The 12,106-nt window shown below is 44.7% G+C and overlaps 1 protein-coding gene across 1 annotated transcript in view; it reads right to left on the bottom strand.

Moving 5' to 3' along the window:
* The window catches only part of LOC149466182 (uncharacterized), a 40,869-nt gene extending 33,351 nt beyond the window's left edge, over positions 1-7,518 (bottom strand). Inside the window, 5 exon segments of the mRNA XM_089672712.1 lie at positions 578-759; positions 869-992; positions 1,079-1,255; positions 3,063-3,194; positions 7,425-7,518. Coding sequence (XP_089528838.1) covers positions 578-759; positions 869-992; positions 1,079-1,255; positions 3,063-3,140 — 561 coding nt within the window. The 5' untranslated portion in view covers positions 3,141-3,194; positions 7,425-7,518.
* Between the last annotated feature and the right edge of the window lie 4,588 nt (positions 7,519-12,106).

The following is a 12,106-nucleotide window of genomic DNA, read 5'->3' as shown; positions in this document are numbered from 1 at the left end:
GAGGAGGTGTAACAGCCGGGATTACATCATATCCTCTCTGCTCTCTTTGCAGTAAAATTAAACCACAGTTCCCATCAACCACAGGGTGCTGTAGTGAATGTAGGCGGGTACACTAGGCCTGTACATGTTGAAAGTGTCTGAGAGTCTCGGTCCACCCACCAATGCAAGTGGTACTAAATGACAGCACTGCTTCCTGTAGAAAGAACTACAGTAGGGATGTGGCTGGGGCAATAGGAGGCATCACAGCTATCGGTCTTACAAACAGGAAACCAAAGAGAATTAACGGTTTGATTTGAAAATGACCAGGCTATTTCAGAGCAACTACTGAGTGAACCAGAAGATGGATGACATTCAGTGAAGGGTGGAAATCATCAATAAGGACATATAAAGAAGTTTTTGCCCAGAGTTCTAATTTAAGTCAGTTTGAATAATCTTTTTTAGGAACGCAACACATCTAACGTACATCGCTGCTGGTAGTGAAACAAACAGTAATTAATGTGTTCTGGTAGACAATAAGCTCTTTTGATTTATTTAAATATTCACAGCATCATTCAGAAAGACCTTCAATCCCATCTACCTGATCCTCCTGAGGGATCTCCTGATGTTCCTGAGGGATCTCCTGATCCTCCTGAGGGATTTCCTGATGTTCCTGAGGGATCTCCTGACCCTCCTGAGGGATCTCCTGATGTTCCTGTGTGGAGTCCCAGGAAAACAGAGGATGGGGACATCTCTCTGGTGTGTTCCCATTACTGGGTCCATCTGTAGGAAACACACACACTGACTGAATACATTGTTTCTATGTCTTTCTATCAGAGGATGTGTGTATCTAGGTGGATCCTCAATACAAGAAATTAAAGTCTCCTCTTACCTGGTGATGTGATGGGCGGCAGGTTCTCCATCATGACGTCCTTGTAGAGATCCTTGTGTCCTTCTATATACTCCCACTCCTCCATGGAGAAATAGACAGTGACATCCTGACACCTTATAGGAACCTGAAACACACAATGATACAGTCACCATCCAGACACATCCCTTGTCTGTTACTGGATAATGTCCCAGATTTCCCGGCACCGCTCACCTCTCCTGTCAGCAGCTCAATGATCTGGTAGGTGACTTCTAGAATCTTCTTGTTGGGCATAAGGTAGTGAACTGGAGGCATCATGATGAGGCCCTCAATGTCAGTATATCGCTCTCTGACATCAGGGTGGCCAACGGGTGTAACTTGATCATCATATGTCTTCATCAGTTTGCAATCCTGCGTATTAGAATTTAATCACATATTACCAGTGCTGGAACAAGGTCATCTAGAGCCTAGGATGAAGATGCCAAACGACGCCATCCAAAATGTATGAGCATTATTGAGGAAGATGTAGGGACAGCCTTGCATGGTTGGTCCTCAACTCCAGCTTTCTCCATACTACTATGTGGGCAGTAGAGCCTGAATATCTCATGAGTAACTATGGCTATTCCCATCATTATTAAATATGACACTAATTATTGACCATCCTTTCATAAGCATCTAAAAAACAATTATTTGTCAGCAAAATTCACCTCCCTCCCCCCCAAAAAAAATTCAAGCACTATAGGGGGGCTATAGGATCGCAGAGTTGGGGTCCCGCACTAGAGGTGCCACTGGCTGTCAGATTGCCACTGTGTGTTGTTTGCTTACCCTCCCCCTATCCATGTTCTTTGCTGGAAGGAGATGGGGGAAGACAAACAAACTGCACAATGGCGATTCGGCCCTGATCCAGGAGAGCTGCAGTGGCAGGAGTTGGAGCTGGAGGGGAGAGAGAGCACAACCTGCCCCTCCTCCTGGCTCTCTCCTTCTCTCCAGATCTGGCTTGTCACCTTCAGCGCTAAGCTGACAGCAGTAGTAAAGCTGTCATCATTACTCCTGTCAGCTTGGACATAAGTTCTCACAATGTGGTGCCCCCCCATCTCACATGATACAGCCGTGCCCAGGGTAGCCGTCCCTTGTGCCCACCCCTTGTCCTGGCCCTGCATATTACCATACAAACGGAACCATTTGCACAAAAACAATAATCAGCAAAGACTTATGATGTCAGATTCTCAGAATCCCAGACTCCAGTTTGGCCATTAGAATGGTCTTGTTATTAAAGAGGACCTGTAGCGTTGTGCCCAGAAATAGAGGGCAAAGGACTTGTCACCAAAACTACTTGTGGTTTCCCCTACTGACATATCATGCCTTGTTCTACACCAGCCTTTCTCAAGCTTTTTAATACAGAGGAACCATTGAAACAAGTTTCCGGTCTCAGGGAAGCCTGCTGATAACGACTATGTCTACAGTTCATGATGCCATGGCCATTTGTGTGATGGCCACTGGGAAGAATCCTCCTTATATTTGTGGTTATTGGAAAGAATGCCCTCCTTACAGACAGCTAAAATGAATGCTGTGGTTAGTGGTTTCTCATCTCAGGGGACAGAGATTGCTCAAAGAACTCCTAGACACCTCTTGAGGAACCCTAGGATTACATAGAACCCTGGATGAGAAAGACTGCTTTATACTGTGTCTCTGTGGAGAGGTGGCCATCTTGCTAGAAGAATGCACCCCTCACCCCTTCTCTTAAGACTGGGGATCTAAAGATGGGTGAGGAATATTCAAGAAGCAACTGAAACAGTGGACGAAGCACAGTTCCACAGAAGAAATGAGGAAGACGTAGGGACAGCCTTGCATGGTTGGTCCTCAACTCCAGCTTACACCATACTACTATGTGGGCAGTAGAGTCTGAATATCTCATGAGTAACTATGGCTATTCCCATCATGAAATATGACACTAATTATTGACCATCCTTTCATAAGCATCTAAAAAACAATTAAAAAGGTGATAGTTCCACCTTAACAGAGAGAGAGAAGAGTTCAGGGCACATTATGTGACCTCCCAGAATCCTCCTCACCTCTCCGGTCAGGTCTGTGTTTTATTAACAGAGATAGGAGTGATGTCATGTGACCTCTTAGAATCCTCCTCACCTCTCCGGTCAGGTCTGTGTTTTATTAATAGAGATAGGAGTGATGTCATGTGACCTCCCAGAATCCTCCTCACCTCTCCGGTCAGCAGGTAGATAATTTCCAAGGCGAGGTTTAATATCTTTCCAGCTATTTCACTCCTGATTTTCTCCATCCTCAGTCATGGGATCTGTTCAGCAATATATCCCAGGAAATGTTTGGCTGTAAACTACAGAAAAAAGTAAAAAGAATAATAAAGGAAATTTTAGAAAGAATAACCACATGAGGTCCTTTAAGGAAATATGTACTTGCATTAGACCTGGTTCACACCAATGCATTGTGCTTTTTTGTCCGTTTTGCAGTGCTTTATGCGGACCCCGCATTCACTATATCTGGACTCCCGGACCCCGCATTCACTATATCTGGTCTCCCCGGACCCCGCATTCACTATATCCGGTCTCCCTGGACCCTGCATTCACTATATCCGCTTTCCCCGAACCCTGCATTCACTATATCCGCTCCCCCGGACCCTGCATTCACTATATCCGCTCTCCCCGGACCCTGCATTCACTATATCCGCTCTCCCCGGACCCTGCATTCACTATATCCGCTCTCCCCGGACCCTGCATTCACTATATCCGCTCTCCCCGGACCCTGCATTCACTATATCCGCTCTCCCCGACCCCCGCATTCACTATATCCGCTCTCCCCGGACCCTGCATTCACTATATCCGCTCTCCCCGGACCCTGCATTCACTATATCCGCTCTCCCCGACCCCCGCATTCACTATATCCGCTCTCCCCGGACCCTGCATTCACTATATCTGCTCTCGCTGGACCACGCATTCACTATATCCGCTCTCCCCGGACCCCGCATTCACTACATCCACTCTCCCTGGACCCTGCATTCACTATATCCAGTCTCCTTGGACCCTACATTCACTATATCTGGTCTCCCCAGACCCTTCATTCACTATATCTGCTCTCCCCGGACCCTGCATTCACTATATCTGCTCTCCCTGGACCCTGCATTTCCTATATCTGCTCTCCCCGGACCCTGTATTCACTATATCCATGCTCCCCAGACCCTGCATTCACTATATCTAGACTCCTTGGACCCTACATTCACTATATCTGGTCTCCCCGGACTCTGCATTCACTATATCTGCTCTCCCTGGACCCTGCATTCACTATATCTGGTCTCCCCGGACCCTGCATTCACTATATCCACTCTCCCCGGACCCTGCATTCACTATATCCGCTCTCCCCGGACCCCGCATTCACTATATCCGCTCTCCCCGGACTCTGCATTCACTATATCTGGTCTTCTACAGTACACAAAATATGGAAATGCAATTATTTTAGTTAATATAAACTGCTAAATACCTTTTCTCATCAGTAGTTAGAGCAGTTTTGTGACTTCTATCAGTGTCCAGCAGAGCACTGGTTAAAGCTTGCAGGAGGAGTTTTCTTTCTGCCCTTGGACGATGCAAAACCCCCTGACCTTTGTCTGGGCAGTACTGATTGGCCCTGTGCTGATCACATGCACTCTCTCAAGAAAATTTAAAAAAAAAACCTCTCTAGCAATACACACCAAACTAAGCATGTACAGAATGGCTACTGTTCAGTCTGTCTTATCAGGAGATAAGTTGTGGACATTTGAACAAGAGGAGGATCAGAAAAGACAGGATCAAACAGTGTTTGTTACACAATGCAGAGGATTAACCTCTTAGGTTCCACAGTGAGTATAACAAGCATGCTTTACTGCATCTACAGACTGATTTTACTGTTGTGGGTTTAGTAACACTTCAAATGTGCCAACAGGAGTACATGGAGGCATCCTGCACATCATTGGTTGTATGGTTGGCTTGTTAACGACCACAGAAGTCACCCCCCTGCAAGAGATGTTTCATGTTTGGTGAGATACTCTCCAAGGCTGGCCGTAGATGAGTCCTTTTTTTTTTCTTCGTCAAGCTATAGCCGTCGGTGCTGACAGGGCAGTTGTGCAGGTGTCGATCGGTAGGTCAGCTTCTTTGCAACCACCCTGCCCATACATGGATCAAAATGAGGCCGGTCCTTGCCAGACCATCCAAATTTCGATCCATGCATGGCCGGCTTAAGACTCATCCAGCTCTGAGAGGTTGCAGGTGCAGCAGCTTTTCTCATTACAACACTGAGATTGCTTGGGCGGTTTTATTAAAATTTGACCAATCTATCCAGAGATCGGGGCATGGTGAAGCAAACATCTGCAAAAAAGGGTACTAAAAGTTTATCTTCCTCAATAAAAAGTTTCTATGTAACTTCTCCTAAAACTATGTTGGTACAGAACCTCTGCACTCCCTTGACACCATGTTGGCGTCAAACGTTAATCGGTCTAGTGCTGAAACGTCATTGCTCATCCATTAAAAGTCTACCACTATATGTTTTTACAGGCTTTGGTCTTCAGATTGATACTTTCAGTAAAAGGCCTTTTTTTTTGTGCGAAAAAACAAAAAACCCGTAAGTGAACAAAACAGTGCAAAACACAAAAAAGTGCACTTAGGGGTGTGCTTTAGTCCACCACACGAAGGGGTAGGACCTCTACCCTGATCCTCTGGGGCGCGAGGCTCCTGGCAGGGACTGAGGTTTCCACATGGTCCACCTAGCCGAAAGGCCTGGCGGACCCCTTTCCTTGTGGCTAGCCGAAGCCAACCACCAAGTACTAGGTCAGGGGGCTCTCCCGAACAGAGACCCCCCAGGAACAGGCGAGGAAGGAACCTAATGGCCACACATCCTCATCCTAGACTTCAGGGCAGGCCCGAGGACCTACACCCTACCATTCGTGAGAAAAAAAAACACACACATAAGTGATAGGTGACAAAAACGTGGGAGAATAAATAACTAAATGAAAAGTGGCCGTGCAATTGTGCCCTGGCTAGGCCCTGAGGTCTGTATCATAAAAACTGCCCTGGACTTAGCCAAAAGGCCTAGCCCTAAAAGGCACGGTGCAGAAAGTTTTTAGAACAGTGACCATGTGCACTTTTCACACGTGCGATCCCACCCCCATGTGCTACTAAGAGCACCCCTGAGGCGACCACTCAGGGGGCACTGCTGTGCGGACTCTCTGCCTCCTCGGCCCCTGGCCAGACAAGGTAGATCCATTCAAATCAGGAGGTACTGGGCACATCCAGCTTTCCCGGGGGAATTACTCCCGGGCCCCAACAGCGTGTGGGCGCCTCGGTTTCTCTTCCAGCCGGTACTAGCCTTCAGAGTCCCCATCATACCAGCAGGGGTACTATACAGCCAACCATCCTCACCAAGAAGCAAGAATGATGGCGGAGCACCCCTACCGGACACTGATAAGAACAGATACTACACTTGATCTTAGCCAAAGGCCTATCTCTTCTTAACGTTTAGAGCCAACTGTGCTGGAGTGTCAGAGGGGCAAGAAGATGTGTGGCCAAGGGGTGAAGCCCCACCTCTACCCCATATTATAGATATTCCATTTACGGCAGGGGTGCTCAACTTGTGGCCCTCAACCTCAAAACAGGGAAGCACACTTTTATTATATCCGGCGGATTTGGTGCACCACACCCACAAGATATAGTAGAAGTCTATGGCAAAGTAAAGTAAAGCATTATGGGTAATCCACAGTGAATCGGTGTGCAAGTAGCCTTTTAAGGGGCTCAGAACAGTAAGGGATTGCTTATATTTGGGGTTTAGGAGGGTGGTAAAACCCCATAGTTGAGATGTGTTTTTACACCAACCACTGGCGTAGTACCAGGGGTCACAATGGTGACTCTGCCCCAAGCTCCAGGGGGCCCGTGCGTCCTCCCTGTCACATTCTGTTCTACACTTGGACAGGAGAAGCAGCGAGGGCAGCATATACAGGAGCCTATCCTCTTCAATTTCCTTTTGCACCCGCTGACAGCCAGCTTTTCCTCCTCTCCCTCCCACCGGAATTAAGCAATTGTAGGACGAAAATCTTCGTTATGCTATTCAAAATAAAAAAATTCAAAATTCTGAACCATTGCACGTCATCATGACCCACAACCGGTTAGGCTACCAAATCACTTAAGTGACCCCCGCTCTTCAAAAGGTTGCGTGCCCCTGATTTACAGTATGCATTTCATGGTGCAATACATACAGAACCATACTCCTGAGCAGAGGGGGGCTTAGGATACCATGTGCTATTGAGAACTGGATACTATGTAAATTAATGGAGGTTTTCCCACCATTCAACTTCACTTGTATTGTACAATCTCAGGAATCGCAATTTATCTATCCCTCATCGATATGCGTACTTTATAATTCGGTTTCACCTTTCTGGAGGATATGGTTCCAGGGCCATTACTATCTAATGTTCTACACATCAGAGGACTTGCGTAAGATGAGAATTTGTGGAGGTGACATGATCCCCCCATCACAGAGTGCTGGGACCCCCTTATCTTTTCCTCCTCTCATAAGAAGACATAGTTACCTCCTCCTCCTCGTAGGGTAGTCACGTTCCAGCCTCAATCACACCCACAACAATGGAACCCCTCCTTTCCGTCAGCCATGGACCACAACAAAATGGTCACCTCTTTCTCCAACCATGGGCTACAATAAAATGGCCTCCTGTTCCCCCTAGTCATAGGCTCCAACAAAATGGCAGCATTTTGCATTAAGGATAGATTTAGTTTAGCAACGTGATGTGAGTTGATATCTGAAATACAATCGTAAGAATTACTGAATATCTAATGATTTTTTTGTAACTTTATACATTACATATTTTTTACCAACACCTGCAATAATAATCTGTAATCTTTTTGATGAAAGCGGAACCAAAGTTCGCTGCCACAAACTGCAAGCAGGCAGGCTCTTTATTTCAGTAGAGACATGCAATGTGTCTTCTCCAAATAAAATACACCTACCTGCCTGCTCATAGCGCTCTCTCTGGTATGGCAACCAAACCACTAGATATCACCACACTCAGAAGACAGAAATAAAGAGGTGAGAACCTTCCATGGAAAGGTTACAGCAAGCACAACCAAGCATAAAAGCAGACCCAGAATTCTTCCTAGCATTTTGCAAGCTTTGTGTATCAGTACTGATTTGACCATAGAGCCGGGGGTAGACCCTAAAGGTTTGTCTCAAATATTTAACCGTTAGTGCCAATTAGAACATTATTACAGACAGCAGTCAAAAAGATGTTTTTAGTACTAGACTACGACAAAATGGTCACTGCATAACGGACTCTGAATTCTTGCATGGAAGGTGTAATCCCTCTGGTGTTTAGTCTCGGAAGATGGCTGGGGTGTATTGTGGAGAGTTGTGGTAGTAGCATTAGTGTCCAGACCCAGATCTGAACCTAGGACCTCTGCTGTGCCTTACAGTAGCTCTACTTGTGGAGCACCCTGAGATGCTGGACAGCTCCCTGCCTGATGCTTTGGACAACTTTACTTTTTATCGTTTCTCATGAACCTTGAACTCCTTGCTCCTCCCATGAGCTTTCTATTTAAGCCATGCCTTTGCACTTCCTGTTTGCCAGATTATTGTGCTCTTCTCCAGCCAATATCTTACTCCTTTCACTCTTGCTGCCATCCGTATGTTCACTTCCACTCATTACCGACCTTTGCCTTGTTCCTTGACTACCCTTTCACTTGATCCCAACCTACAACCATTTATTATAAACTTATGGCTTGTTCCTCGACCACCCTATCACTTGATCCCAGCCTACAACCATTTATTATCAAATTTTGGCTTGTTCCTCGACTACTCTTTCTCTTGATCCCAACCTACAATCATTTATCAACTTTTGACTTGTTCCTCAACCACCCTTTCGCTTGATCCCAGCCTACAACCATTTATTATCAACGTTTGGCTTGTTCCTCTACTACCCTTTGGCTTGATCCCAGCCTACAACCATTTAATATCAATGTTTGGCTTGTTCCTCGACCACTCTTTTGCTTGATCCCAGCCTACAACCATTTATTATCAACTTTTGACTTGTTCCTCAACCACCCTTTCGCTTGATCCCAGCCTACAACCATTTATTATCAATGTTTGGCTTGTTCCTCTACTACCCTTTCGCTTGATCCCAGCCTACAACCATTTATTATCAACTTTTGGCTTGTTCCTTGACCACCCTTTTGCTTGATCCCAGCCTACAACATTTATTATCAACCATTGGCTTGTTCCTAGACTACCCTTTCGCTTGATCCCAACCTACAATCATTTATTATCAACTTATGGCTTGTTCCTCGACCACCTTTTTGCTTGATCCCAGCCTACAACCATTTATTATCAACTTTTGGCTTGTTCCTCGACCACCCTTTCTCTTGATCCCAGCCTACAACCATTTATTATCAACTTTTGGCTTGTTACTCGACCACCCTTTCGCTTGATCCCAGCCTACAACCATTTATTATCAACTTTTGGCTTGTTCCTCGACCACCCTTTCGCTTGATCCCAGCCTACAACCATTTATTATCAACTTTTGGCTTGTTCATCAACCACCCTTTCGCTTGATCCCAGCCTACAACCATTTATTTTCAACTTTTGGCTTGTTATTCGACCACCCTTTCACTTGATCCCAGCCTACAACCATTTATTATCAACTTTTGGCTTGTTCCTCAACCACCCTTTCGCTAGATCCCAGCCTACAACCATTTATTATCAAATTTTAGCTTGTTCATCGACTATGCTTCTGCTTGATCCCTACTTGCTACCGGACCTTTGCTTTCTCGCCTCCTGGTGGGGCAATCCTGAGGACCACGATCTTGCACTGGCACATAGCAAAACCCATCTCCACCATCAGGAGCTCTGGTGAAGACCGGTTAGTGCTTAGACCCCGTGCCTCAAGTGAACCCACATCATCCACCAGGGTGACCTTCTCATGTACAGTTGTGTACAAAATAATAGCAGCCACACATCACTAACCTGATCAATCACTGTTTTTGGTAGAAATTATATTTCTACATGGCAAATAATTTACTAACAGGCGTAGTAGAGTAATAGAAATCCAACAGACCCAACAGTCATGACATGTATGCTGCTGATTCTGTGTCATTGAATCACTAATTGAAGGGGGCATGTTCAAAATAATAGCAGTGTGGAGTTCTATTAGTGAGTTCATTCATTCTTTGAAAAACAGGTGGCAATTATTGCCTTATTTAAGGGAGGAAGGCAGCAAATTTTGTACATGCTGGTTACAGTGCATTTCTCTCTGAAATTCTGAGGAAAATGGGTCGTTCCAGACGTTGTTCAGAAGAATAGCATACCTTGATTAAAAAGTTGATTGTAGAGGGGAAACCATATAAAGAAGTGCAGAAAATGATAGGCTGCTCAGCTAAAATGATCGCAAATGCTTTAAAATAACTACCAAAACCTGAAAGACGTGGAAGAAAGTGAAAAACTACCATTCAAATGGATAGAAGAGTAGCCAAAATGGCAAGGACTCAGCCAACAATCAGCTCCAGGAAGATCAAAGAAGGTCTAAAGTTACCTGTGAGTACTGTTACAATTAGAAGACGCCTATGTGAAGCCAAGCTATCTGCAAGAAGCCCCCGCAAAGTCCCACTGTTGAAAAAAAGACATGTGCTGAAGAGGTTACAATTTGCCAAAGAGCACATTGACTGGCCTAAAGAGAAATGGCGCAACATTTTGTGGACTGATGAAAGATTGTTCTTTTTGGGTCTAGAGGCCGGAGACAGTTTGTCAGACGACCCCCAAACACTGAATTCAAGCCACAGTACACTGTGAAGACAGTGAAGCATGGTTGCGCAAGCATCATGATATGGGGATGTTTCTCATACTACGGTGTTGGGCCTATTTATCGCATACCAGGGATCATGGAGCAGTTTGAATACATCAGAATACTTGAAGAGGTCATGCTGCCTTATGCTGAACAGGAAATGCCCTTGAAATGGGTGTTCCAACAAGACAACCACCCCAAACACACCAGTAAATGTGCAACATCTTGGTTCCAGACCAACAAGATTGACGTTATGGAGTGGCCAGCCCAATCCCCGGATCTTAATCCAATAGAAAACTTGTGGGGTGACATAAAAAATGCAGTTTCTGAGGCAAAACCAAGAAATAGAGAAGAACTGTGGAATGTAGTCCAATCATCCTGGGCTGGAATACCTGTTCACAGGTGCCAAAAGTTGGTTGACTCCATGCAACACAGATGTACAGCAGTTCTCAGAAACAGTGCTTATACAACTAAATATTCATTAAGTGATTCAAAGGAAAGCAAAATCTTCAAACATTTTCAGTTTATATAGTGAATGTTTGAGTTTGTAAAGAATACAAACACTGCAATTTTTTTGAACAGTCTAATATTCACTTTTCTTCAATTATTTTAGAGGAACAACACAAATTTGATCTATTTTTCTTCATGTTTTGATTTGGAATAGAATGTGTAGTGTTCCCAATGCATTTGTGTGTATGGAAATAAAAGCTATTAGAAGGATTTTGAGCTTTATTCACTTTTTTCAACACACTGCTATTATTTTGAACACAACTGTACATATCCTGCTGGACAGTAAGAACCTCTCTACTGTTATAGCTACTAGTTTCCCAGCCTGACCTCTGACCAGGAACGGTCATAAATGGATTAAAATTCAGCTGGTCACTACTAAACCGGTCAAATTTCAATCCATGGAGATCATATCCCCCCTTCTGTATTATACATGGAGATCATATCCCCTTTATGTATTATACATGGAGATCATATCCCCCCCTTATGTATTATACATGGAGATCATATCCCCCCTTATGTATTATACATGGAGATCATATCCCCCTTATGTATTATACATGGAGATCATATCCCCCCTTATGTATTATACATGGTGATCATATCCCCCTTATGTATTATACATGGAGATCATATCCCCCTTATGTATTATACATGGAGATCATATCCCCCTTATGTATTATACATGGAGATCATATCCCCCTTATGTATTATACATGGAGATCATATCCCCCCTTATGTATTATACATGGTGATCATATCCCCCCCCTTATGTATTATACATGGTGATCATATCCCCCCCCCCCTTATGTATTATACATGGTGATCATATCCCCCCCTTATGTATTATACATGGTGATCATATCCCCCCCTTATGTATTATACATAAAGCTCATATTCCCCCCCCCCCTTATGTATTA

The sequence above is a fragment of the Staurois parvus genome, unplaced genomic scaffold (genome assembly GCF_062004578.1).
Source record: "Staurois parvus isolate SC_StPar_1 unplaced genomic scaffold, SC_StPar_1.0 ptg000132l, whole genome shotgun sequence".
In the NCBI taxonomy this organism is placed as follows: Eukaryota; Metazoa; Chordata; class Amphibia; order Anura; family Ranidae; genus Staurois; species Staurois parvus.
This window is presented reverse-complemented; position numbering and strand designations above follow the sequence as displayed.